This window comes from Bubalus bubalis, chromosome 23, assembly GCF_019923935.1.
Source record: "Bubalus bubalis isolate 160015118507 breed Murrah chromosome 23, NDDB_SH_1, whole genome shotgun sequence".
Taxonomy (NCBI): Eukaryota; Metazoa; Chordata; class Mammalia; order Artiodactyla; family Bovidae; genus Bubalus; species Bubalus bubalis.
Window position 1 is genome coordinate 9,606,199 of NC_059179.1, and position 27,505 is coordinate 9,633,703.

Here is a 27,505-nt window from a genome sequence, read left to right on the forward strand (position 1 = left end):
CTAGAGCCCATGGGCTTTAGCTCTAGAGAGTGGGCTCAGTAGTCATGGTGCACAGGCTTAGTTGCCCCTCAGGACATGGAATCTTCCCAGACTATGGACTGAACCTGTGTCTCCCGCATTGGCAGGTGGATTCTTAACCACTGGACCACCATGGAAGTGCTGTTTCAGCTTTTAAAGACATAATATGAAATAAACCAAACATAAAAATTGCTATTTCTCTATCCAAATTTAGTTTTCTCTTAGGTCAGGATCTGGCAGAGTTCAAAATACGGTTGCAACTGATACCAAAGGATTTTTTCAATAAAATTAGAATGAGATGTTACAGTTTAAACCCCATAAAATCAAAACATGCTAGTTCGTGTGCAGAACAGAAACTCAAACCCAGCATGTGCCCTCCAGTTGCTCACAGTTGAAGGGAGTGGTGGCAGCTTACTCTAAATAAGTAAGAAAATAAATATACTGATATTTCAAGACTGGACAAACATACGAGTTCCCATTTAGGTTTCTGACTCCTGATTTATTTTCCCACTTCCCCATGGAGAAGGGCAGTCAATGAATGAATACTCAGATCTTCAGTGTCTGTCTGGAAAGCTGGCAGTCTTCCAGAACTACAATTGGATATGAAAGCAAAGTTCCAGTCCTCACCTCCTTAAGCCACCACTTCAACCTTTTCACAGAAGGAAGACCAAAGTTGGAATGGGCAGCGTGGCCCTCATTGATCTGTTTGTCACGCTGTGCACAGACTTAAGGTACAAAGCGTTGGCCTTGGGACTGCCCTCAAGGTGTTGTCCCTAATCGTAGCTTCTCCTTCCTTCCTTTTGATTGTCCCAGATATTTGAGTTAAAAGAGATGCCCTCTGATAAAACTTTAAAGCCCTAGGATGTAGTCCATAAGCCAAGACAACTGGGCCTTCTCTTACTTTTCCTCCTCAGGGCCCTTCCTGGTTGCTGACCACAGGGAAGTACTATAAGAAAAGGTTTGGAACAGGGATTGAAACAAGCCGCTGGGCTACTATTTACCATTTTCAGGGGCTGGGCTTGCTTACTCAACTTGGTGAATAGGCGCAGCGCTTCAGCCCGCCCATCTGCAGCAGGAGGAAAATATTGTGGGCTCCAAAGGAGTGATTGCATGTAGACCCCTCAGTCCCAGGCCTGGCGCGGAAGATGCAGGCCGGCCTTGCCCATCGACATTTCTTCATCAGCGTCATCGATGATGATGCTGGTGCAGAAAGACTTAACAGTGGAGGCCGACCTGGGCCTGGGCGTGAATCCCCTCACTTGGAATATCATCTTGAGAAAGCCTGAAAGCCTCCACTGCTTCACGGGAGAAGGCAGGAGTCGATGCCTGGGGGGAGGGGTGCAGGGGGCTTAAGGCAAAGGTCAGCGGAGCGCAAAGTGAGGACCAGAAAATGTTAACCCTCGCTGTGATTACTGCCCAGGAAGACGAGCTGGGGCAGCGGTGCCCACGGAGGACCCTGACGACCAGCTTGGCGGTTTCAAGCAGGTCCCAGAGGCAGGAAGCCTTCCTTGAGAGGCGCACGGGTGGGGTGAGAGGTGAGGGGACGCTCAGGCACCCGCTGGGAGTGGGAACTGGGAGAAGCGAACTTGACCTCCGACTACGCGCGGGGCGTGTCTGTCCGCGCCTTGGGCTGCAAGGTCCTGCCTCCAACCTCGGCGGGCCCAGCGGAGCCGCTCCCGGGAGTCGGGGGCTGGGCCCGGGACCCCGCCCAGGCGGCGGCAGGGTACCCTGGGCTGGGCGCTGCTGGCCCAGCCGACGGGGCGGAGAGGAGCGCGGCGGGAGGAGGAGGAGGAGGGGGCTGGTCAAGGGAAGTGCGACGTGTCTGTGGAGCCTTTTTATACCTCCTTCCCCCGGAGTCCGGCAGCCGCCGCCGCCGCCGCCGCCACCCGAGCGTCCTAGAACCTCCGCTCCAGGGGCTGGGCTCCGAGTTCCAGCGCGCCGGGCACCGCCGTAGCCAGTCAGCATGTCCGAGGTTAAGAAGCAGAAGACGGTAGGCTGCCAGTCGCCTGCCTTCCTCCTCCGCTCTCGGCCCCGGACGCTCGGATCCCATCCTCCCCGGGAGGAGGCGAGCAGCCCGGGCGCGGAGGCTGGGGCGCGGGGAGGAGGAAGGGGTGGAGGGAAACAGGAGGGAGAGGCAGAGCCGGGATTCCCGGGGCAGCCCTCGCGGGGCAGTCCCTCCCCGCCCCGCGCCGCGTGGAACCTGCGCCCGGTGGGGTCGTCACGAGGGCTAGACCTCCGGAGCCGGAGACATGGGTCCCCATCCAGAGAAAGGTCCAGAGAAAGGTCCAGAGTTGGGAAATTTCCTTTCTTCCCCCGAGAACTTTTTCTAGACCCGTCTTTTCTTTTGAATGAACTCCGCACGGGTCCAAGCGGTGGGGTTTGAGGGACTGAGGGGACCCCGGTCCTGCCAGGTCTGGACGCTGGTGACACGTCAGGGACAGTCATTGGGGTTTTGTCCACGGAACCTCCTTGGAGTGGACTTGAGTGACAGACGTTCATAAAGGGAGAAGGCAATGGCACCCCACTCCAGTACTCTTGCCTGGAAAATCCCATGGGCGGAGGAACCTGGTGAGCTGCAGTCCACGGGGTCGCTGAGGGTCGGACACGACTGAGCAACTTCACTTTCACCTTTCACTTTCATGCATTGGAGAAGGAAATGGCAACCCACTCCAGTATTCTTGCCTGGAGAATCCCAGGGACGGGGGAGCCTAGTGGGCTGCCGTCTATGGGGTCGCACAGAGTCGGACACGACTGAAGCGATTTAGCAGTAGCAGCAGCAGTACGGCTATCTAGACGAGGGAGGGAAATTGCCTTTCTACACACTGGCAGGGTTCTAGCTCCTTGTTGGGATCGGATGGCACCTTAAGTTCAGCCATGGGGGGTGGGGTGGCGCAGGGGACTCCTCAGCTTGGGGGAGTGAAATGAGCGGACTGTTATGAGGAGGTTCAGTTTTATCCACAATGAATCTGGGCCATCCCCATTTGCAGGAAATAGAAGGTTGTTGAAAAGTGCCATTCCCACTTAGTGATAGGGGCTCCTGTAAATTCTGCATCCTTAAAAATGGCAGCGATGATCACAGACTCTTTTAAAGTTGGAAAGAGCCTCGTATAGACAGCATTGGGGCCACACCAGGGGTGGTGTGCAAGCCAGCCTCTGATGGCTGAACACTCATCTTTTTTTAACTACCAGACTGAAAGCCTCAGGTGATTATGGAGGTCAGGGAAGGGGCTGACCTCTCTCAAACAGATTTGTGCTTGGCACATAGTAGGTGGTCAATAAATGTTTTATTACTATTATGTAATACTTAATCACTGAAATCTCTTTGAGGTGTTTTTGTGTCAGAAGAGATGAAAAAACGTAAATTGGGGAAGGGGAGTGGAGGGGCACACACGGGCTAGGAGTGTGGGCTTGAGTGCAAGGGAAAGGGGGGCTCTGTGGTTTCAGGGACCACACAGCCCTCAGGAAGGTCCAGGAGGAAGGAGGCATCTATTTGAGAAGGGAGAATGGTCAGGGGGTTGCCCTTTATAGGAGCAATTTTAAAGTGGGGAGTCTCTTGGTATTATATTTGAAAACACTTAAGTGCAAATCACTTGTGTTTTATTCCTATTTAATTTCTGTAACATTCTAAATGGTGTCTTCTAAGCGACAAGCTGCTGAGGCACTTTAAAGTGAAGTGAAGTGAAGTGGCTCAGTTTGTCCGACGCTGCGACCCCATGGACTTAGCCTACCAGGCTTCTCAGTCTATGGGATTTTCCACAGGAGTACTGGAGTGGGGTGCCATTTCCTTCTCCAGGGGATCTTCCTGACCCAGGGATCGAACCCCCGTCTCCCGCATTGCGGGCAGACGCTTTACCCTCTGAGCCACCAGGGAAGCCCTTCTATCAGTAAGGTTTCAATTCTTACCTCCGGCTAGCATCAAGAATTCCTTCCAAATGAGATTGCTTTCTCAAGCATCAGTAATGAAAGGGCAGGTGATCTCTCCCTTTCTTGCCTCCAGTCGGCAAGAGCCTGTGAAGTGAAAGGCTTGAAAACAGGGACTTTACATACAAATCACTGCAACTGCACAGAGAGAGTGATAAACTTGAGAACCAGAGGATTTGGTTTTTGTACTTAGGCATTTAGAACCCTCTGTTTTTTTTTTTTTTTTTTTTTATTTGAGGTGTGTTTGTGTGTTCTGCATAGGATTAAATTAACCCCTAAAACAGCTAGGACAGCTTGGGAACTTTTATATAGCTGACATGATTATAACCCAGGGGACCAGTACAAGTCCCCCAAAGCGCCAGATAGATTCTATTGGGTAAAACGAGGCAACTGTAAATGCATCTGAAATCTCTCAAGCTTTAAATGTTAACACAAACTGTGTTTTGGAATTTTGCAGGCCAAAACAAAATCTGCCCACATGTGCGACCTCTGAACTAATCAATTATTTGAGAAATGAGTCTTGCTGATCTAGGAAGCTTTCCTGGAAGTGAGTCTGTGATCTGAGTTTCTGATCTTTTTCAGAAACTCACAGAAATCATTGCCTTATTTTCTGTATTGTCAACTGAGGATGTCAATTCACACCCCAGTGACTGCAGTCACTCTAAATATTTGTTGAGCCCCTACTGTGTGCCAGACAGTCTACTAGGGTGAACACATTGTCACCAGATTTTTTTTTTTTTTTTTTTTTTGCCTCACTCTCTGGATGAATATAGCCTTTCAGTTCAGACCACTCTAAGAAGAGTAAGTAGTTCTGGTTTAAATGTGAGAATGTAAGATGATTTTCTCACAAACTTGAAAAAACAAAAAAGGAAAAGTTCTGTTATGAGGGAAGGTAGTACATTCCTGCTGTGTTAGGCATCTTTACCATGGAAACCAAAGACAGCTAGGTGTCAAGCCCTCCCTGCTACCCTTGACTTCCCTCCAAACTTGGCCACCTCCCATCCCCTTGACACACACATCGATCCCAGGAGAAGGAAGGAGGCAGACAGCAGCCAGAGGATGGAAAGAGATGCAAAGGCCTGGTCCTTTCTTCTTGAATCATTTCCTGGATTAGCATTTTTCAAGGTCCACAGACAATGTTATTATGTCCTGGAGACAACCAATCTGAAAATTCTGAGAAAGTCAACTGAGATATTAAAGTATTTCCCGAAGGGTCAAAGAAGCCAGTGTTTGGGAGGGAGTGAAGAGCTATTGAAAAGTTAAAACTCCCCATAAATGTAAGCCATTGTTCATCTTTTATTATTTTAAAGATTCTGTACAATATCACAGTATTTTCCTGGAAGTGGCTACTTTTAAAACTATTTGAAGATACTGTGTGAGGCAAGACATGAATTTCCAACTGGAAGGAAGGAGAAACAAGTACTTCCCAGAGGCCAGGCCCTTTGCCTCATCCTTACAGCAGCCTTTACCCAGAAAATGGAGCCTCACCTCTAGGAGAGGAGAAATGCCAGCAGCAGCTTAGGATTTAAATTCAAGTTTGTCCACGGACTTCAACAGTGGTCCAGTTGTTAAGACTCCATGCTTCCATTGCAAGGGGCACATACATGTTCGATCCCTGGTTGGGGAACTAAATTCCAGTTTGTCCAACTTTGAAGTTCCTGCTCCTTTTAGTCCCTCTATTTCTCAGGCCCATAAATTTTCTCATCCATAATGACTTCCCCCTTACAGTTGCTGTGAGGAATAAATAGCTCCTAAACACTGTCTCGCTCAGTCTAGACCCATATGCAGTCACTCCTGTTACTATTTTTTATTACACCATATTGTCTTGGTGTGCCCAGCAAGGAGAAGAATGTACAGGTCAGACCATTCCAAAGGCTCAGTAAATGACAACCGTCAGAACATCTAATGACAGCAAACAAATACAGAAGTAGAGAGGTGATGACTTGAATTCTAATTGTAAAAAGCTGAATAGAAGATAAAGGTTAATAATCAATGCAGACTTACCAGAGAAACCCAAATAATCAGCAAGATTTTGTCAACAACCTTGGCCAAGAAAGGCAATCTTTATATAAGTAAATATTAGACCAACTCCTCTCTACCCTTCCTGCACCTTCAGCTATTTCCAGATTTATCTTAAAATTAATGTTGTCCGATTCATGCTGTTATTCCACGATCATCTCTTTGGACTTTTGCCGTTAAAGATAAATGTGGCTAACTATGAATTTTATGTCTCTGAGATAGTTATCTTTATCTTTCAGCCCTTTGTCTTCCTGTTCGTGTGCGTGGTTATCTGGTTTGCCTAGGGGATAATTAGACTGAACTCAAGCCTGGAAACCTGAGGGAATGAGAGTCTGAGAAAGGAATCAGTGATGTCAATCTTGGCCTTAGATTACTGTTTATTTCAAAACCTGTCACTAAATAATAATGGGCACTGTCTTCGTGTTTGGAAGTCTTCAGAAAACACAGAGAGTGAAAGTAAATATACATATAATACCATTGCAACTAACCTTTCATCACTTGGGTGCTTTGCTCATGACAAGTGAAATGACATGTTATCTCGGCAATCCTCCATACAGCCTGGCACAGAGTAGGTGCTCGATAAATATTTTTTCCATATTAGGCTATAAAATTGATTCGTGGTTGAATGTGTTTTTGGACATCTCTATTGTTAGATTTCTCCCAGCCCCTCTTATCTGTCTGCTCTCATGTGCTGGCTCATTTTCGCCTGGAAATCCATCATTACCACTGAAAACTCACCTGTAGGGATTCTTGAGGCTGAGAGTGAATTACCTCCCCACCCCACCCCAGAGGAGTTACTCTTGTTTCTGCCAGATGCCTGGTAACACTACTACTCTGGCACCACTTTGGGGATTCTCCGGGAAAGAATGCTGGAGTGGGTTGCCCTGCCCTTCTCCAGGAGATCTGGTGCATCAAATCCGCGTCCCCTGTATCTCCTGCAATGCAGGCAGATTCTTTACCCACTGAGCCACCTGGGAAGCCCCCTTTAACCTAAAGGTACCATTTAAAGTTTTTTAGACCACCCAGGTGATGACCATTTGAGTTGCACTTTTACGCACAGGGACCAACTTGTGCAGGCAAGTTCTCATGGACCACCTACCCCCCACCCCTCCCCTTCTGTAGCCTTTCAGTGTCAAGGCAGCTGTCCCTGCAGTCTCTTGGAGTGGGAAGTGACTTAATTCTGGCTCAATCTTATTTTAGGGGGTGACTCTTAGGAACCTCAGCTTAGGGTAGACAAAAGCCTTTTTATTCTCCCCCCTTGGGTGTGTTCGAGGCTTTGTTGTCTCTTTCACCTCCCCTGTGAGGTTGTCAAAATCAGTGCAGAAACCCCTTGTGCTGGCTTACATCTGAGGTTCTTGCTTTCCTGCAGATTTTGGCCAGGTGGTTCCTTACTATCTTATTGGCTATTTGATGTTTCTAATTAGGTTATTTTATATCATAACCTGAATTTTATTTTTTAATTTTTATGAAGCCTTTATTGAATTTGTAACAATATTGCCTCTGTTTTATGTGTTGGTTTTTTTGCCACAAGGTATATGAGATATTACCTCTCTAACCAGGGATTGAACTCACAGCCCCTGCATTGGAAGGGGAAGTTTTAACCACTGGACTATTAGGGAAGTCCCCACAACCTGCATTTTAAATTTGTTTTTATGGAAAGTTTGGATGGTTTAAGCTAAAACCAGCATTGGTGGAAACAAAAATCTCTGCCTTTTCTCAATTCCTGATTATCATTAACGTATGATGTGTATATGGAGAAGGTGATGGCACCCCACTCCAGTACTCTTGCCTGGCAAATCCCATGGACAGAGGAGCCTGGTAGGCTGCAGTCCATGGGGTCACTAGGAGTTGGAGACGACTGAGCAACTTCACTTTCATGCATTGAAGAAGGAAATAGCAACTCACTCCAGTATTCTTGCCTGGAGGATCCCAGGGATGGGGGAGCCTGGTGAGCTGCCATCTGTGGGGTGGCACAGAGTCAGACACGACTGAAGTGACTTAGCAGCAGCATGATGTGTATAGCATACCTTTCCCTTATACCTATAACACTTACAAAAGGAGTACTTTCAGAACAAGTAAACTTAAGTTGGGTTGCTAGTCAGAAATATTTAATTGAATCCTTTCTTCCCCTACAAAGTGCTAAAGTCTGGGCTAGGGAGAGAGGGGGGTTGGTGCTCACCTTATCTTAAAGTTTCTGCCTATATGGACATCCTTAGAGCTGTGCATTGTCCTGTCTCATCCTCAGTTGTTGGTCCAGGTCAAGTGCATTCCTGTCTGAAGCCCCTTCAGTTCAACACCTCTCTTTGCTTCTCCCATGCTCTTGTGGGTACCCTGAGGTCACTACACTGCAACTCTTGGGGTAACTCGGTGAGGCTATCTAAGATATTTGTTGTTGTCCCCTGACTTCCAGAAGGGTGAGAGCTGTGCCCCTACTCTGGTGTGACCATGCTGGGACTTCGAGCAGCTCTAGGGGCTGCTCGAGTCTATCCCTGCTTCCTCTCCCTGGGGGTCTGTCGAAGATCAGAAGCACAACCAGTGCCCCCTCCTTTCAGAGTCCCCAAAGCTAGTTGATTCCTCTTACCCCAAGCCCAGCACCGGGCCCAGAACACCACTCCCCTTCTCAGACTCACATCTGAGCTCCTTCTGCTTCTAATAGATATTAAATAGAGCTTTTCCAGAAAGGTTATTTAACATTAACATTGGGTTCCTTACAAATGTGGTCTTCTTGTTCCTCTTTCCTGCCTTTTGATCATTAAATATTTCTTTTCAATTTAGAATAAACTGGCACACAAGATGGAAATATCTTTTTCTATCTGCAAAAGAACCATTGTATTAAAACCTGACCTCTTGCCTCTGATAACACATGGTGTGTAAACTGACTTTCATCAGTTGGCTGATGTGACTTCCTTTAAAATCTAATCAGAAGCTCTTTCTGCACTTTACTTTTACTCCTAAAGTGGATTTTGCTATTACTGGTATTGTGAAAACATGACTGCAGCATAAACATGGCAAGCTCAATCTGTCTAGCACCAAAAAATTTTGGTAAAAAAAAAAAAAAAAAGGTTACCTGTTATAAAACTTCCCCAAATTATATCAAATGCTAATCATGAAAAGTGATCATTTCTATGCTAGGTTAGTATTTGTTTTAAATATATAGTTAACATCTTTGTATGTTTTATTAAAAAAATACGGATTTTTATCTACCAAGCATCTATGTCCAGTCTAATAGTACAATTACTTTTTCTTTTCTTTTTAATGTGTGCCAACTGTGGGCTTGAAAATTATTTGCAGACTTTGTTTGGAGACTTAAACCACCTACAGTGAAGATTCTGTCTCTATTACCTCATCCATCTATACCTTCCCCAAACATTTATTTGTGGGTAATTCGTGCTTTCTCAACTTTTAGCAAAATAAGCAACTAAGATGTTGGTGATGACTTTTATTTTTATATATTTCTTACTGTTAAAAAGCTGAATTAACTTTTTGGTCCTCTACTATGATCCCATTTTGTTTTCCTTCAAGGGCTCTGAAAACCTTTCTTTTTATTTCCTGTCTGATCCTCACTTATGAATTTGTTCACTTCATTTACTCAACAGATATTTTTTAAATGACCCAACCAGGACCTGTGCTTGCCATAATTCACCAGAGCTACCAAAGCCTTATATTCGTTAATTATAGTTTTTTAGATCGTTCCAATACTGTCTTTAAACTACTTTAAACATAGCATTTACTTTTTTCTAATTGCAACACCCCACCCACAAACTTTATATTCTTCCAACCTTCTGCCCAGTCAGTATTACAGTGGCCTGGAGCCAAAGCAATAAAATTCTCAACTGATTTTTCATACATTTTAAAAAATCTTTTTCTCCCCCAAATTAAAATTTTAAATTATTTACTTTTTATTCAAGTTGTTCCTACTTTAAAAATGTATTTTTTTCCTCAAGACTCCTAGCATTTTCCTTCTGGGAGGAAAATGAAGAGCTCATCTCCAAGCCGTACAGGTTGAGACACAGAGCTTTGCTGAGGCACATGACCATCTTCCTGGCCAGCTGGTGGTGATACCACCGCTGAGCTGGAACTCTCCTCATATAACTACAGGCCTAGCACTTTTCTCTTTTTGGCATGCCCTTCAAAAGAGGCCTTGCCCATTTTCTGTAGCTCTGCCTTTTCTTTTACATACTGGGAACTATTTTCCATAAATTAAAAAAAAAAAGAACTTCCAAGTTGGTTATCAGTGAATCACAGTTATACTTTAATTTAGCTTTAGCATCTTGCTCTGATAATCTGAAGATAGAAAGCATGGACCAGAGAGAAGTGTTTGAAAAATGAAGAACTACCCTGTTGGTCCAGTGGTTAAGATTCCATGCTTCCACTGCAGGGGACACAGGTTTGATCCCTAGTCAGGGAACCTAAGATCTCACATGCTGTGAGGCATGGCCAAAATGAATGAATAAATAAATTTTTAAAAAAGAGAAAAAAATGTAATTGACCATTTTGGAATATGTTTAATGGTCCAGTCCGTTTCTCTTTAGAAAATTCAACTTATACCCTCTTAAGCTCCTCAACCTCATTCACTCTTTCTTAAGCCTTCTCAAATAGTTTAACCATTTTATCAAAAAAGAGAAAAAAAGATAGTAATGATTGCATAGTGTGCAATACAGATCAATTTATATTAGGCAAAATTTCAGGCAAATTCAGTTGTACATTGAATCCTCAGTTCTTGCTGTAGAATTTCCAGTTTTATCTCTTAATCCATTCATTTCCATTGTTTTCTAAGTTCATGAAGTGCCGTGAAGTTGGTCACACCTAACTGTGTGGTTCAGCCAACTAAATCTACCTAAATTGCTGAGTTCCAATATTCTTTTCCTAAACAGTATGAATAAATACAGCTGTTGGGCCATTGTGTCACTAATACAACAATGCTTTAAGTAGTTGCTGCTGCTGCTACTGCTGCTAAGTCACTTCAGTCGTGTCCAACTCTGTGCAACCCCATAGACGGCAGCCCACCAGGCTCCCCCATCCCTGGGAGTCTCCAGGCAAGAACACTGGAGCGGGTTGCCATTTCCGTCTCCAATGCATGAAAGTGAAAAGTGAAAGTGAAGTCACTCAGCTGTGTCCGACTCTTCGCAACCCCGTGGACTGCAGCCCACCAGGCTCCTCCTCCATGGGATTTTCCAGGCAAGAGTACTGGAGTGGGGTGCCATTGCCTTCTCCGAAGTATTTACTAAAAATAAAAAAAAACAAAAACAAAATAAAATAAAAAACTTGCATTCATCTATTGTGTTTAAATTCACCATGTGACTGAGAACTAATAAACATAGATATTAAAATTCTCTCTATGGGATTTGCATATTTACCAGGAGTTTCGATTTTTAGAACATGTTTTGTTAGAAAATTCCTACTGTGTTGTGATTTGTTTATCATCTGAATTGAGCCCTTATGATGTGGCAGGCACTGTTTCACAGCTTGGCCTGTGCATTAACTCATGTAGTCTTCACAGTCTCCTGAAGGAAGTTGGTGAGCAAATAGTCAGGAGGGAACTCATTTAACCGAAATAAGGCTTTAGAGAGTTCCCCACAGGAGAAGCTAAAATCTTATTAGCTGCTCTGTAGTTAATAAGTTGTTTATTTCATAGAGGGAATGAGACAAACGCCAAGAAGCTAACGCAGTAGGATTAGGCAACTAGTAATATACTACTGTTTCATTTGTGAAATGTTTTGGCAGCTGCCTACTGCTAATATCTCAAGATAGTAATAATGAATTCTATTAAGAGACATGCCCCAGCACTTTTGTAAAAAGAGGAAATGGCACATATTTGCAAACGCATGTTACCCTTGCGGTCACACACATTTCTTTCCTTATGGTGACATAAAGTGAATAATTGGAAAGTAAATTTTCTTTGTGCTCAGACTCAACAAGGAGGGGTAATAGTTTTTATTGCCTAGTTTTACCACTGGGTCAGTATTCAACAAATGTGAACGGAATGATTTGTTTCCACTAAAGCTCCTAATACCTGAGCCAAGTTGTAACTGTGATTTGTCGATGATAAAAGGAAACCAGGCCACCCGTGTGTTTTTCACAAAATAAAAATTTGACCTAGCTGGAAGTCAAGGCTTAAGGATGTTGGCAAACCAGATAATGCTTCCATTTTCACTGGGGACCAATGAGGAGTGCCTGGAAATTGTGAGAGCGTGAATGACAGTTTCCAAGATGTTTGGAAGGAATGTTTGGGGGAATTTGTCTCATTCTGTCATCATAAGTTGGAAAAGTTTAAGATTTCAGCAATCCTGAGCCATAGCCTCAGTGACCACTTCTAGGAGGGCCTGGATTCAGACTGTCAGAAGACCATGGTGTTAAGAGGGCCAGAGCCCATGCTCACAGGGAAGGGAGCAGCATTGGCTGCACGTGATTGTAGGGGCTGAAATGGAAGTCTTTTAACAGAGAGGTTACCTCATTTAAAGGAGAAGGAAATGGCAACCCACTCTAGTATCCTTGCCTGGAGAATTCTATCGACAGAGGAGCCTAGTGGGCTATTGTCCTTGAGATTGCGAAAGAGACACGACTTAGTGACTTCATTTAAAGGGGACTCCCAGGTGGTTCAGTGGTAAAGAAACCGCCTGCCAAGCAGGAGACTCGGGTTCGATCCCTGCCTTGGGAAGATCCCCTGGAGAAGGAAATGGTAACCCATTCCAGTATTCTTGCCTGGGAAATCCCATGGACAGAGGGGCCCATTGGGCTTACAGTCCATGGGGTCTCAAAAGAGTTGGAGGCAACTTAGTGATTAAACAACCTTATTTAAATAACAGGAGTGGTAGTGACAACATAGAAATTAAACCACAAAATCCATTGTTTCACAGTATGAGACACCTTGGATACAAAATTCTGTCTGAAGGATGTGTTGTCTCTGCTTAGCTATTCAGTGAATGGAAAAATCCCGTCATAATAAACACCGGGTTTCTTTTATTTTCTTCTCAGTGTTGAGGCTCTGGTTTAATAAGTCCTTTACACTTCACGCTATGATATGTATTCCTTTTATTTTTTTTTCACTCAAATCTCCATTTTATTGACAACAACATGAACATGCTAAAAAGATAAAACTTCAGAGATTTCCCTTTATACAAGTATTTTTCTTAGCTCTCAAATACACCAAACATTTTAAAGTCTCTTTGAAGAAAGAATACAGAATATGTGTTATCTCCCCCTTTCTTTTCATTTTTGACATTATTTTCTTCAAAGATAAAAATTTTAAAGTATCTTATTTTGGAATATAGCCAATTAACAATATCATGATAGTTTCAGGTGGACAGCAAGGAGACTCAGCCATACATATACATGTATCCATTCTCCCCCAAACTCTCCTCCCATCCAGGCTGCCACATAACGTTGAGCAGAGTTCCCTGTGCTATACAGTAAGACCTTTTTGGTTATCCGTTTAAATATAGCAGTATGTACATGTCCATCCCAAATTCCCTAACTATCCCTTCCTCCCACCCTTTCTTCCAGCAACCATAAATTCATTCTCTAAGTCTGTGAGTCTGTTTTGTAGAGATGTTCATTTGTATCGTTTCTTTTTAGATTCTGTATATAGGGGATGTCATAACGATATTTCTTATTCTCTGTCTGACTTATTTCACTCAACATGACAATCTCTAGGTCCATCCATGTTGCTGCAAATGGCATTATTTCACCCTTTTTAATAGCTGAATAATATTCCATTGTATATGTGCACCACATCTTCTTTATCCATTCCTCTGTCTATGGGCGTTCAGGTTGCTTCCATGTCTTGGCTATTGTAAACAGTGCTGCAATGGACATTGGGCCGCACGTATCCTTTCAGATCATGCTTTTCTCTGGGCATATGCCTGGGAGTGGGATTGCAGGGTCATATGGTAGCTAGATCCCTCAAGGTTGAGGAAGGAAACTTGTTGGTCCAGCTAGGTGTCTAAGTAGGAGGAGGGAATAAGCATTTATTCAGGAACTTTCGATGCAGTCCCTCATGTCCTCCTCATAGTAACCTATGGAGTAGTTAATGTTCTTATCCACATTTTATAGTTGAGAGCAGTACAGCTTAGTAAGTCTGCTAAGTCACTTCAGTCGTGTCCAGCTCTGTGTGACCCCATAGATGGCAGCCCACCAGGCTTCCCTGTCCCTGGGATTCTCCAGGCAAGAACACTGGAGCGGGTTGCCATTTCCGTCTCCAATGCATGAAAGTGAAAAGTGAAAGTTAAGATGCTCAGTCATGTCCGACTCTTAGCGACCCCATGGACTGCAGCCCACCAGGCTCCTCTGTCCATGGGATTTTGCAGGCAAGAGGACTGGAGTGGCTGCCACTGCCTTCTCTGGCAGTAAAGCTTACTGATATGAAATAACTTGCCTTAGGAAGTGCCAGTGCAAATGGCAGGGCTGATTCCCTCCTAATTCTAAGGCCCTGTTTTCAATCATTCTTATCTCTTTCATCTGTTAATGTAACAGATGTCATGTACACTACAATTGTCAAAATGAAGATTATTCTGATGATTGAAACATACATGTAAACTGTCTTTGTGGATGCAGATGAATGCAGTGAAGAAACCGAGAAGATGAGGTGGTCGCTTCAAAAGTGATTTTCCTCAGGGGCTTTTTGGAATGTTGTGTGTAATCTTTAAAAGATGTGGATTTGAGCAAATGCTGTTAAAAGGCAATAAATGTTAGTCTGGAGGAGGCTCTGCAGCCATTTTTAGAATGGTAGTGTTTGGAACTGAACCCAGCATTTCACCTCAATAATACAAAGCTTCAGTGTTCTAGTGGGTGAATGCATATACTCAGGAATAAGTGTCCTTAGAAATAATCACAGTGACTTACATGTAACTCGACCTGGCCTTGTTCATTATGTGGGAGCTGCACAGTTGAGCATTCATGAGTTGCAAGTTCCCAAAGCCCCACAAGCTACGGGCCTGTTCTCTAGACGTACTAGAGGTTTCACTGACATTTCCCCAGCTCAGCACAGAATTTTCATCTTTCATGGTTCAAAGAGCCTGTGTCGTATACACAGGCTCATTACCAGAACAAATTGCAAAAGAATATGAAGAAAATACACTGAGGTAATGAAACACAGCCTTCAGCGGAACATTTACAGGGCTGGTGTTTAGAAGGGCAGCTAAGACCTGTGCTGAACACTATACTTGTGTGGTTCAGAGCATCTTCTGAAGGTAGTTACACATTTCTAGGGGACTCCATTTGGTATGTGTTGTGTTTCCATGAGGGTAATTGCCACCTCCCAGAATTACAGCAAGGTTCCTCTGGGTATTCACGATACCTTTCTTTCATCATGCTCATCAAGGCTTTTTCATAAATTCTTCTTAATTATCCTAGCAACTCTCTGGAATAGGTGGGTATAAGTATTATAAATCTTTACTAAAATAAAGCGATGTTAAAAATTCCCTAAGACCTTCTTGTGAGCCCATATGATAATAGAGACAACCCAAGTTTGCCGAGTTTAGTTGGCCTAGTACTTCATTTAGTCTCAGAACAGAGAGAAGCTCAGGGACACCTGAATGATATTTGGAATGAAGTCTTTCTTATTGTGGTCACACAAGATGATTGTGTGCTGTGAAACACCATACAGCCTCATTTTCATTTTGAGAGCTGGTGCTGTGAACACTATAATAGATGAATTAAGTGATTCAGCTCATTAGACCCATTTTTTTTTTACATTCACCTACAAAACTAGCATGTGATCCCTGAAATAGAGAAGGTTATACGTTAAAACTTTTCTACCTTTATTTTGATGTGGTATATATGTTTATTTTAATGAAAGTGGAAACTAAACCATGTCTTTGCAGCTAATTCATGCTGGATTACCTTCTTATTTCCATGAGACATAAAAATTTTGAAGTATGTCTACATGATGGCACCCTGCTTGGATCTGTGTATAGTTGTTATAAAGTACAGAAAGAGTTATTACCTTAAAAAGCTGATACAGACAGGGGCTTGAGGAAAGTGAAGGATACAAGAGTCAAGGAGATATCTAACTTGATCCTGTAGACCAGGAGTTAAGAAATTCAGTCCTGTGGCCAAATCCAGCCCTCACAATTTTGGTATAACCTGTAAGCCAAGAATGATTTTTAAAAAGTTCTGGGGAACTCATTGTTATGTCTCCATTAATGATACCATTGAAAATATTGTTCATTAATTACAACACATGATATACTCTTTATAAAGATCTGTGGAAGAAATTTCTATTCAGTCTTAGTATCAATAGCGGAAAGGTTGTATTTTTTCTGAGGATTTTTTTTTTTTGTATAATCGTTTGGGACTTGTACATTCCATGACTGTCCAGGTCAGTCCGCCTGCCAGAAAGCTCGGAAGTGGGTTTGTGGCTCATTTTCTATTTTTGTGCCAGTTTCATGCTTGGTGTCACTCACTTTATGCCCCTGTTTTGCTTTTTCTTTTCTTTTCCACGTCCACTCAGAAGTGAGGCTTTGCTATGCTTTATGGATCTAGTAAGTCATGAACATATATTAAACATGACACATATATTAAGAACATTAAAATATATATTAAAGGGACTTACCTAGCAGTCCAGTGGTTAAGACTTTGCCTTCCAATATAGTGGGTATGGTTTCGATCTCTGGTCAGGGAGCTAAGATCATCTATGCCTCATGGACAAAAAATCCAAAACATAAAGCAGAAGCAATATTGTCACAAATTCAATAAAGACTGTAAAAAAATCTTTTAAAAATATATGTATATTAAATTAAAAATAAGATGTACTGAAACTTTAGCTCCAGAAACTCACAGAGCATTCCTTTTGGTCTCATCTCAGAGAACTCTTCACCTTTTCCCTACTGTTCTATGACTTTCCAGGGCTCTGTGTCTGTAGGACCTTATGGAAACCAATCCTGAAAATGCTTATTAAGTGCTTTGTGGCCTAATGATCTGTCCTTGCTGCAGGCTTATCAGCAACCCCCCTGAAGTTGGATAAAGACATAGATCAGATGTTCTTCATCTAGAGTCCAGAGGACTTAGGAGGGTTGTGAACTTGGATGGAGAAATTATTTTTATAACCTATAATAGAAATTTATCACTTCCTTCAGTGATGATCACAGACAACAAATCATCACATTATTAATAGTGCTTGTGATTATGTCAGCAATAGAAGGCACAGATATTTTCAGATTCCATAGATTGTTGCTCATGTTTCTGATGTCATGAAAATTTCTGTGTTCTTTATTTCTCTGAAAATAAGATAATTATTATAGCTGCCCATCTAAACATCAGGATCTTTTTATTTAATATCCTGATAAAGACATATATTTATTACCGCCCTGTAATTTTTTAATTGATAACTGTAATTCAGTTTTTCCTTTGCAATCCTTTGTGTTTTATTTTATGCATTTAAAAACGTTTTTCTGAGAAGGGTCAGTAGACCACCAAAGGAATTCTTCTAAAAGGATAAGAAAGTTCTGTACATGGGTACACCCATGTAGGCCCACACACAGTTTTTACAAGCCGTTCCAGAGGGTTCACAGAAGTCCAGACAAGGTTCATGTCTAATAAGCAGTTTAGAAACTCAGGCCCTTATTAGCTAAAATCCATGATAGAAGATCCACATGAGGGAAGGGGTTTATTTTATTTTTTATTTTTTTGAGGCTCAGTTCAAATGAATCACTTCTAGGAATCAACCTGCAGTGCTTAGTCATAATCTTAGACTTAGTATTGATTCTGGCTGTCATCATTTAGAATTATCTCTTTCATCAATTAAGCAAGGAATGTACAAATCTTCATAAAAATAATCTCTTGGCTTTTGCCACATCAACTCTTGACATTTTTCAGTGAGGAATTACAAATTTGCTACTTCGGGGACTTCCCTGGCGGTCTAGAGGTTAAGAATTCGCCTTCCAGTGCAGAGGACTGAAGTTTGATCCCTGGTTGGGAAATTAAGATCCCACATGCCAAGGGGCAGCTAAGCCTGCATGCCACACGCAAAGATCCCACATATCACAACCAAGACCTGATACAGCCAAATAAATAAATAAGTATTAAAAAAAAATCTACCACTTCACACTCTTTGATTTTTAGTTTGTATTGGAAAGAGCTTTGAGTCTTTGAATGGTCAGAGGTGGACATGTTCATATTTCATAAATTTGGAATTGGATAAAAAATACAAATGCCACTAGATGTTAAGTACATAATACTTTTCCTATTGTTCTATTCTGAATGTTTTTGTTGATGGTGTCTGTACTAATCAAGCATATTTTTTTGTTCATGAAGCCACAGTTCATTTGAAAGTATCATTCTGTGCTAATATTTGTGTGTTGTACATCCCTGGTTAGGAGTTGCTTTACAATGCATGACTTTTATGTTTTTTTCTGTTCCTTTTATTGTACTGGAATTCTGAATTCTCTCCTTATTTTATTGAGATCTGAGGAGGACCTTAGAGATTATCTAGTCTGGTGTTTCTCAACTCTGCTAAACTTTACAAAATATTGATGCCTAGACACCACTCCCAGAGAACTGGATTGAATTGGTCTGCGTGGGGTTCTTCAAAACTTGGGTAAGAGGTTCCTTGGTCTGGCCTGGCTAGAGAACGATCACCTAGCTTACTTCCTACCCCATACAAATGTGGAGCATGGAGACATGCCTGAGGTCCTCCAGCTAGCTAGTAACAGATGGGTTTTTCCCTACTTCAGAATGCTATTTGCTCTTTAAAGATTTTTTTTTTCCCCAAAAAATGCTAGGCCATTTACAAGCTAACTCGGACTTCTGTGATGGCCACATTCCTCATGGAATATTTAAAATTAAATAGTACAGCTGCAATATTTAAAAACTTGCCATCCTTGTCCTATTTTAACATTACCTAATGAACAGACAGCTTTCTGGAAAAACCTGGAGATCTTTCTTTCTTAGTCAGTTGTTCCTGGCTGTGGTTACAATTTATCCCTGGACATTTGCCCCATTCCTGAATCACAATTAAGAGAGTGGCTTATTTTAGTAAGTAGCTTATAATTCTTAGTAATACAAGTCTCTAGACCTTACTGTTGAACCTAATGTGTCCCAATGGGAATAAATCTAAAAACAGTCCCTTGTCACATTTGATGGCTTTGAATATTAAAGATCCATGTTGGAAGAACTCTCCAAAAATAAGCCTGCCTTTCCATGTGATTTGCCAGCATAAATCCAACATTTCTGGGATATACATATAAGGACCTCATCAGCAGAAATGCTGTTCATTTATATATTTCATGCCTATCATCTGAACTTACTAAAGAAAGAAAGTGAAGTCACTCAGTCGTGTCCGACTCTTGGCAACCCCATGGACTGTAGCCCACCAGGCTCCTCCATCCATGGGATTTTCCAGGCAAGAGTACTAGAGTGGGTTGCCATTTCCTTCTCCAGGAGGTCTTCCCTACCCAGGGATTGAACCTGGGTCTCCTGCATTGTAAGCAGATGCTTTACCATCTGAGCCACCAGGGAAGTTACTAAATGAATCAACTTACTAAAATGAATCAAATTAATTTATAACCATTCTGACTTTTTCACCCACACTAATAAACTTCTTGCCTTGTTTTGTCTGATCAAGGATTTTGATCAACTTTATATATCTTGGAGAAGGCAATGGCACCCCACTCCAGCACTCTTGCCTGGAAAATCCCATGGACGGAGGAGCCTGGTAAGCTGCAGGCCCTGGGGTCGCGAAGAGTCGGACACAACTGAGCAACTTCACTTTCACTTTTCACTTTCATGCATTGGAGAAGGAAATGGCAACCCACTCCAGTGTTCTTGCCTGGAGAATCCAAGGGATGGCAGTCTATGGGGTCGCACAGAGTCGGACACAAGTGAAGCGACTTAGCAGCAGCAGCAGCATATATCTCATTGAGCTTAAAAATTAATAATGCTTTGCTTTATATAACACATCTTCACAGAGATTATTCATTCTTAATGCAGTAAATGAGAGGGGAAAAAAACAGATTTAATATAGATAATAGGTTTAAAAGGATTATATGACTCAAGCTAGTGCAATTCTTTTTTTCTAATTTATTTTTTATTGCAGTATAGTTGATTGACAATGTGTTAGTTTCAAGTGTGCAGCAAAGTGATTCAGTTTTATGTGTATATATATATATATATATATATATATATATATATACACACACAGTGGAGGGGAGAGAGAGAGAGCCACCAGGGAAGCATATATATATATATTCTTTTTTAGGTTCTTTTCCCATATAGATTACTACAAAATATTGAGTATAGTTCCCTGTGCTATACAGTAGGTTCTTGTTGGTTATTTATTTTATATATGGCAGTGTATATATTCTAATACTATCACTGAGTCATGTTTGACTCTTTGCGACCCCATGGACTGTAGCCCACCAGGATTCTCTGTCCATGGGATTGTCCAGGAAAGATTACTGGAGTGAGTTGCCATTTCCTCCTCCAAGGGATCTTCTTGACCCAGGGATTGAACCCATATCTCCTGGGTCTCCTGCATCATACGTGAATTCTTTACCCGCTGAGCCATAGAGGAAGTATATATTTTAATCCCAAATTCTTAATTTATCCCTTCCCCTGCTAATGACAATTCTTCAATCAATGGCAGGTTTTCTGATCTACAGTTGGTTTCTTTATGACAGTAGCTTCCATTTACCTTCTTTTTCCTTCTGTCTCATTTTGAAATGAGTTTGGTTATAACTATTTTGAAAAAGACCCTGATACTGGGAAAGATTGAGGGCAGCAGAAGAGGGTGACAGAGGATTAGATGGTTGGATGGCATTACCAACTGAGTTAGAGCAAACTCCAGGAGATAGTGAGGGACAGGGCAGCCTGGCGTGCTGCAGTCCATGGGGGTACAAAGAGTTGGACACAGCTTAGCAACTGAACAACAATTTTGAAAACAATGTGTCCATATATATTAAACATAACAAAATTCAAATTCTCCTTTTCCTATAATTCTCTTTAAAACTATCAGAACAGAAAATAAACTTCACCTATAGCAGGTCAGAATATCTTAGAATCAAAAATGACATAGATTAACTGGCTTGGCCTCTAGTAACCAGGATAGAGAAGAAAAGGGAATTCTACACTAAGCCCTCTCACCATCCCTGTGTAGAATCAGCATGGAGAATTGCCTCCCCAAGAAAGAGCCGTGTTTCCCTTCTAGATCATCTTCATTTTTGCAGGCAATATAATTTCAAAGTTTTGTAGAGTATAATCCCTTTATCAAGTTACTCTGGGAGAGCTATCTGCTATCTGTTTATGGGACAACATTATCTATGCAGTGTATAAGGTTTATGTTATACACATGCATGAGGATTGCACTTTGAACCAGTCCATATCTAGGGCTGATTCTAGATCTGTACCTGCCAAAGGATGAGCGTTTTAAAAATGTGATCACAGAGATGAGAAAACAGTCTTTTTTTTGACCCAGAGGGATGGTATGGGGAGGGAGGTGTGAGGGGAGTTCAGGATGGGGAACACGTGTACACCCATGGATGTATGGCAAAACTAATACAATATTGTAAAGTAATAAGCCTCCAATTAAAATAAATACATTTATATTAAAAAAAATTAAAATAAATTAAAAAAAAAATAAATGCTATGCTTAGCCTTACGAATATAGATAAGCATTTTAATGAATTAATTTTGAAAAGACTTGATGGAGCAAAGGTTTAAGCATAAAAAATAAAACCAAAAAGCTACAAGAAAAAAATATGAATCTTATGATCTCAGCTGGGAAGATGTTTCTAAGTGTGACACAAATTCAGATACCACACACACAAATACACATACAAAATTTTTTTTTAATTAAAATAAAATCAAAAGACAAACAACAACCTGTGGGAAATTTTATAACTCAGAGAAGACATAGTTCTGTTTTTCAAAATATACAGCATTCCTACAATTCAATATTTTAAATTATCAACAATCTAATAAGGAAAAAATTGTGGGAAAAGAATATGAAGTTCACAGAAGGGGAAATGCAAATGATTCTTAAATATGTGATAAGATGCTGAGTCTCATTTATTATAATAAGAAATACAAATTAAAAGTATGAGATTGAATTTTTCACCTATCAGACTGGCACAGGTAAAAACTTAACATGTTATATTGGCAAATGTGTGAGAGAAAAAAACATTCTTATACATTGCTGCTGCTGCTGCTGCTGCTACTAAGTCGCTTCAGTCGTGTCTGACTCTGTGCGACCCCATAGATGGCAGCCCACCAGGCTCCCCCGTCCCGGGATTCTCCAGGCAAGAACACTGGAGTGGGTTGCCATTTCCTTCTCCAATGCGTGAAAGTCAAAAGTGAAAGTGAAGTTGCTCAGTCGTGTCTGACTCTTCGCGACCCCATGGACTGCAGCCTACCAGGCTCCTCCGCCCATGGGATTTTCCAGGCAAGAGTACTGGAGTGGGGTGCCATTGCCTTCTCCAAATAAAGGGTTGGAAATAGCCTAAATATCAATCAATAGGAGGATTGTTTAAGTACATACTATGTACTCTTCTGTTATTACTACAATATATACATAGTACAAATTAATTTGCCACTGTTTAAAAAGAATGAGGTATCCCTGAATTATACCAATCTGGAAATATTTCCAAGCATTTTACTAAGTAAAAAGGGCCTGATACAAAAGAGTGTCTGGTTATATTTGGGAGAAAAAGGAAAAAAGACCTATATAGTTATAAGCACATAGAATATCCCTGGAAGGATACATAGTAAATTAATAGTATTACTGCCTTCAGCAAAGATAACTGAGTGTCTGGGTAGGAAATTTACTTTTCAAAAGGAGAAAGCTGTATTTATCTATCTTTCTAGATAATGTATATATAGTCAGGAACTGTGAAGGGTCTGTGATTTTATCCCACTTGCAGTCTACTTACCTTGCCATAATTTCATGGATAGTGGCAGAAAACAGCTCCTGAGTCAGAGACAAAGGGCTTTATTACTTACAGCACAGCAATCATGAACATCAGCTTTTGTGTTGGTTTCTCTTGCCCCCATCTCCCAAAAGGGGCATGCATCTAGATGGATACCTGCACAAGCAGTGAGTTGTATTACAGGAAAGAAACTGTAAGTGAAGGGAACCTGAATCTTTTTTATGATGGGCAGTAAGGAGGCTGGGCTTCCCTGGTGGCTCAGTGGTAAAGAATATGCCTGCTGATGCCGGAGACACAAGAACTTCAGTTCAATCCCTGGGTTGGGAAGATCCCCTGAAGTAGGAAGTGGCAACCCACTCCAGTATTCTTGCCATGAGATCATGGACAGGGGAGCCTCGCTGGCTACAGTCCATGGGCCGCAAAGAGTTGGAATGACTGAGCACACACACACACAACACTCGCCCTTTGTTCTGGAGGGGATGTTATCTCTCTCAACCAAGACTATTCACTATACAAACATCATTGAAAAGATAATCTGAAATAAAAAGCAATTAACACTCTGCACAGCAAAAGATGGGCAGAGACACAAGAGAACAATGGAGAATTATCTGAATCTCTTATTTATTTGTAATATTGTGCATTCATATACATTTATGGGCTTTTTGGGGGGGTTAGATATTTTATATATTTTATAAATGTATATATATACACATACATTTGGCCACTCGGTGTGGCATGCAGAATATTAGTTCCTTAACCAGGAATGGAACCTGTGCCATTAAGTCTTAACCACTGGACCACCAGGGAAGTTCCCATATATGAGGTTTGAAGACTAACAGTAACTCTTGATCATTTGAGCCTCTCAAATAAATTGTGTGGAGTGTGAACTCGTTAGTCATTGGTCACATTACTAGGCCCAGATCTGGTGTCATTTAACTACCTCGATCAAAGAATGCAATGGCCACAAACTGCACTCTGCACCTGGTCCCCTACTCTAAGGGTAAGTTACTGGTCAGGAGGAGCCCCAACCAAGAGTAAGAGCGTGCATGAATCCCAACTGCTTCTCCCCACGGCAACAGACGACAGGAGCTGACACTTTGGGCATTTGTAGTACTCTCAGTTTGGGGGATTAGACCCATTATTTTCTTTAGCACTGGAGTGAATGCTAAAGAAAGTGCTTCCTTTATTTGGCTTCATTTAGCTCAATTTCACACTGAAATCAGTTTTAGGCCTTTCCTTTGCAAAGTATGAATTGAAAATGGGTGATGAGGAGGGAGAGACTTTCTTGGCTTTGGCACCTGGATAACAAAGTAGCCCAGGAACAAGCTTTCATTCATCTGCGGAACACACTGGACTTGTGTCTTAGAGGTCAGGGTGGGCCCAGAGGGGTCACGGATGGTGGGTCTGTGAAGGGATGAATTAGCGTCCTGTTAGAAAGGTGCCGAGCCCCTTCTCAGTCACCTTGAATGCCCTCTTTTTTGCAGCAGCCACAGCAGTGGCCCATATTTTTAAACTTTTTATTGAAGTATAGTATATGTATATGAAAATATATAAATCTTAAGTGTTCTGCCCGATAAGTTTTCATAAAGTGAATATACTTGTGTATCTTAATCCAGCACCTGGATTAGGAAACAGAATACTATCCAAATCCCAGAAGCCCCTTTCAATTGCTAACTCTTCCTCCACAGGTAATCATCTGATTATTTGTACTAGTACAAAATAGAGTACAAGTAGAATGGTATACCATACACTCTGTATATGGCTTCTTTTGCCCCAAGTTATGTTTCTGAGAGTCCTCCATATCGCTGTCCTGTTTGTGTGGGGTTGGAATTTGTTCATCCTTATTGCTGCATAGCAGTCATTCTCAGTCGGGGTGATTTTCTCCTCGGGATATTTGGCATTGTTTGGAGACATTTTCTCGAGGTTACAACCAGGGAAGGAGGGAAGTTACTGCTAACCATCTTATAATGCGCAAGACAGCCCTCCTGCAGCAAAAGCCCAAACGCCAGTAGTGCTGAGGTTGTAAAACCCTGCTGTATAATAATAATATCCCATCGTGTGAATACACCACAGTTTCTTTACTCACATATTTCTTAGGGCCTCAACTACAGCTTTCATGAACATTATACAACTCAGGCCTGGCTTCAAAGTTCTTGAAACCATGCTTACCACAGTCTCATCAAAATAAAAAATTACCAAATAAGATATGCTTTTTATACTTAGAGTAAGTGTTAAAGTCAAAATGAATTCCTATGTACAGTCTTAAGTCATAGATAAAAATTGTGCATTTTGGAATCACTATAAGAATTTGAAGAGATTCTGAATGAGAGGACGAGATGTGCCAAATCCAGGTTTTTACCAAAGAATAAAGATCTGAAGGACCGTGATTAAAAACATCTTTACTGAAATAAATTTACATATCATAAAATTCATATAATTTATTAAATAAGTATACAAGGCAAAGATTCTGAGTAGATTTACAGAATTGTGCAACCCTCACCACAATCCAATTTTGGAACATTTTCATCACACCCAAAAGATCCCCTGTGCCCATTTGCAGTCACTGCTGTTTCTACCCTGACATCATTACTTCATTCTTTTTTATGGCTGCATAGTATTCCATTGCATGGATATGTCACATTTTGTTTATCTTGTCACCAGGTGATGGACAGCCGGGCTGTTTCCAGTTGTGGCTATTATAAAAAATGAACATGATGGTTTTTTAAATTGAATTATACTTGATCTACAAAGCTGTGTTAATTACTCCTGTACAGAAAAGTGATTCAGTTACACTATATATATTCTTTTATATTGTTTTCCATTATGGTTTATCATAGGATATTGAATATAGCTCTCTGTGTTATACAGCAGGACCTTGTTGTGTATCCATTCTATATGTTAAAGCTTGCCTCAGCTGACCCCAACCTCCCTCTCCATCCTTTCCCTAATGCCCTCCCCTTGGCAACCACCACTCTGTTCTCTCTGTTTGTGATTCTGTCTCTGTTTCATAGATAAGTTCACTTGTGTCATATTTTAGATTCCACATATAAGTGATGGCATATGGTATCTGTCTTTCTCTTTCTGACTTACTTGACTTAGTATGATAATTTCTAGGTGCGTCCATGTTGCTTCAAATGGTATTATTTTGTTCTTTTTCTTATGGGTGATTAGCACTCTATCGTATAAATGTACCACATCTTCTTTATCCGCTCATCTGTTGATGGATATTTAGGTTGTTTGCATGTCTTGGCTATTGCGACTAGTGCTGCTATGAACATAGGAATACATGTATCTTTTTGAATTATAGTTTTGTTCTGATATGAGCCCAAGAGTGGGATTGCTGGATCATATGGTAATTCTAATTTTAGTTTTATGAGGAACCTCCTTATTGCTTTCCACAGTTCCAATACTTTCCACAGTGTTGTTTCCACTTGGCTATACCGAGTTACATTCTCACCGACAGTGTAGGAAGGTTCCCTTTAACATGAAGAATTTTAAAGCATAGTTAGGTAATTGGCAAACACAAGTAGGCTTTTGAAGGAAAGACATGATTCTGGGTCAGATAATCTGTATCGTTTTCAAGGATAATTTGACTAATTAAAAGAAAATAGGAAGGAAAAAAAAAGACAGGAGAATGGCATAAGGAGTATTAGACTTAAAGGAAAAGGAAATATCTGACATTTAACCATACAGACTGTAGCATTTTTGGAGGATATTATAAACAAATAGGCTAAACTACAGGGCAGCGAAGCTCTGCCTTAAAAAGAAAGATAAGAATAATTGGTTGTATTCAGAGAAGTCATTAAACATGCCTCATTTTAGTATCCTGTGATAAAATAAATCATAGCTTCAAAGGATAGACTATATCCATCTACAGAATGGATATGCAAGGGACCACTGTATCCATTAATAAAAAATGATGTAGAGAAAGAGCACTCAGATCAAGTCAGGCTTATACTTCATAGAATTGTGAAGATCACAGACAAAAGCAGAAAGAAATTATTCTTTAAATCATAAGGCTATCTTTAACAGATATTAAGGCTTGTGTGTTAGTTGCTCAGTCATGTCCAACTCTTTGAGACCCCATGGACTGTAGTCTGCCAGGCTCCTCTGTCCCTGGGATTTCCCAGTCAAGAATACTAGAGGGTAGCCATTTCCTTCTCCAGCAGATCTTCCCCGTCGAGGGATCAAACATGGGTTTCCTGCATTGTAGACAGATTCTTGATCATCTGAGCCACCAGGGAAGCCCAGTAAGGCTTACCCCTTACTAAAGAATCCACCTGCAGTGTGGGAGACCTGGGTTCGATCTCTGGGTTGGGAAGATCCCCTGGAGAAGGGAAAGACTACCTACTCCAGTATTCTAGCCTGGAGAATTCCATGGACTGTTTAGTCCATGGGTTCGCAAAGAGTTGGACACGACTGAGTGAACTTCACTCACTTACTAAACACAGTAAGACTCCTGAGGCCAAACATAGGGAAATTGGTCATTGAGAGTCAAAGGGATTTCCTGGAGGTAGAATTGCCTCCCAAACACCAATGGAATGGAGAGCTCCCGGAGTAATGAACCTGCAGCCTAACCCCATCACCTTCACTGCTGCTGCTGCTGCTGCTGCTGCTAAGTCACTTCAGTCGTGCCGACTCTGTGCGACCCCATAGACAGCAGCCCTACAGGCTCCCCCATCCCTGGG

General features: G+C 41.6%; 1 protein-coding gene and 1 non-coding gene across 4 annotated transcripts in view; one reads left to right on the top strand and one right to left on the bottom strand.

The window, feature by feature from the left end:
* Positions 1 to 1,686: 1,686 nt before the first annotated feature.
* The window catches only part of PAPSS2 (3'-phosphoadenosine 5'-phosphosulfate synthase 2), a 95,735-nt gene continuing 69,916 nt past the window's right edge, over positions 1,687 to 27,505 (top strand). For 2 of the 3 annotated variants that reach the window (XM_025274205.3, XM_006072996.4), the window contains exon 1: positions 1,690 to 2,008. In XM_025274205.3, coding sequence (XP_025129990.3) covers positions 1,982 to 2,008 — 27 coding nt within the window. In that variant the 5' untranslated portion in view covers positions 1,690 to 1,981. Of the gene's footprint in view, positions 2,009 to 27,505 lie in introns of all 3 variants that reach the window. The other variant, XM_025274204.3, reaches the window with a different exon arrangement.
* TRNAC-ACA lies at positions 19,342 to 19,413 on the bottom strand. Its single transcript has one exon. It is a non-coding gene; the product is annotated as a tRNA-Cys (tRNA).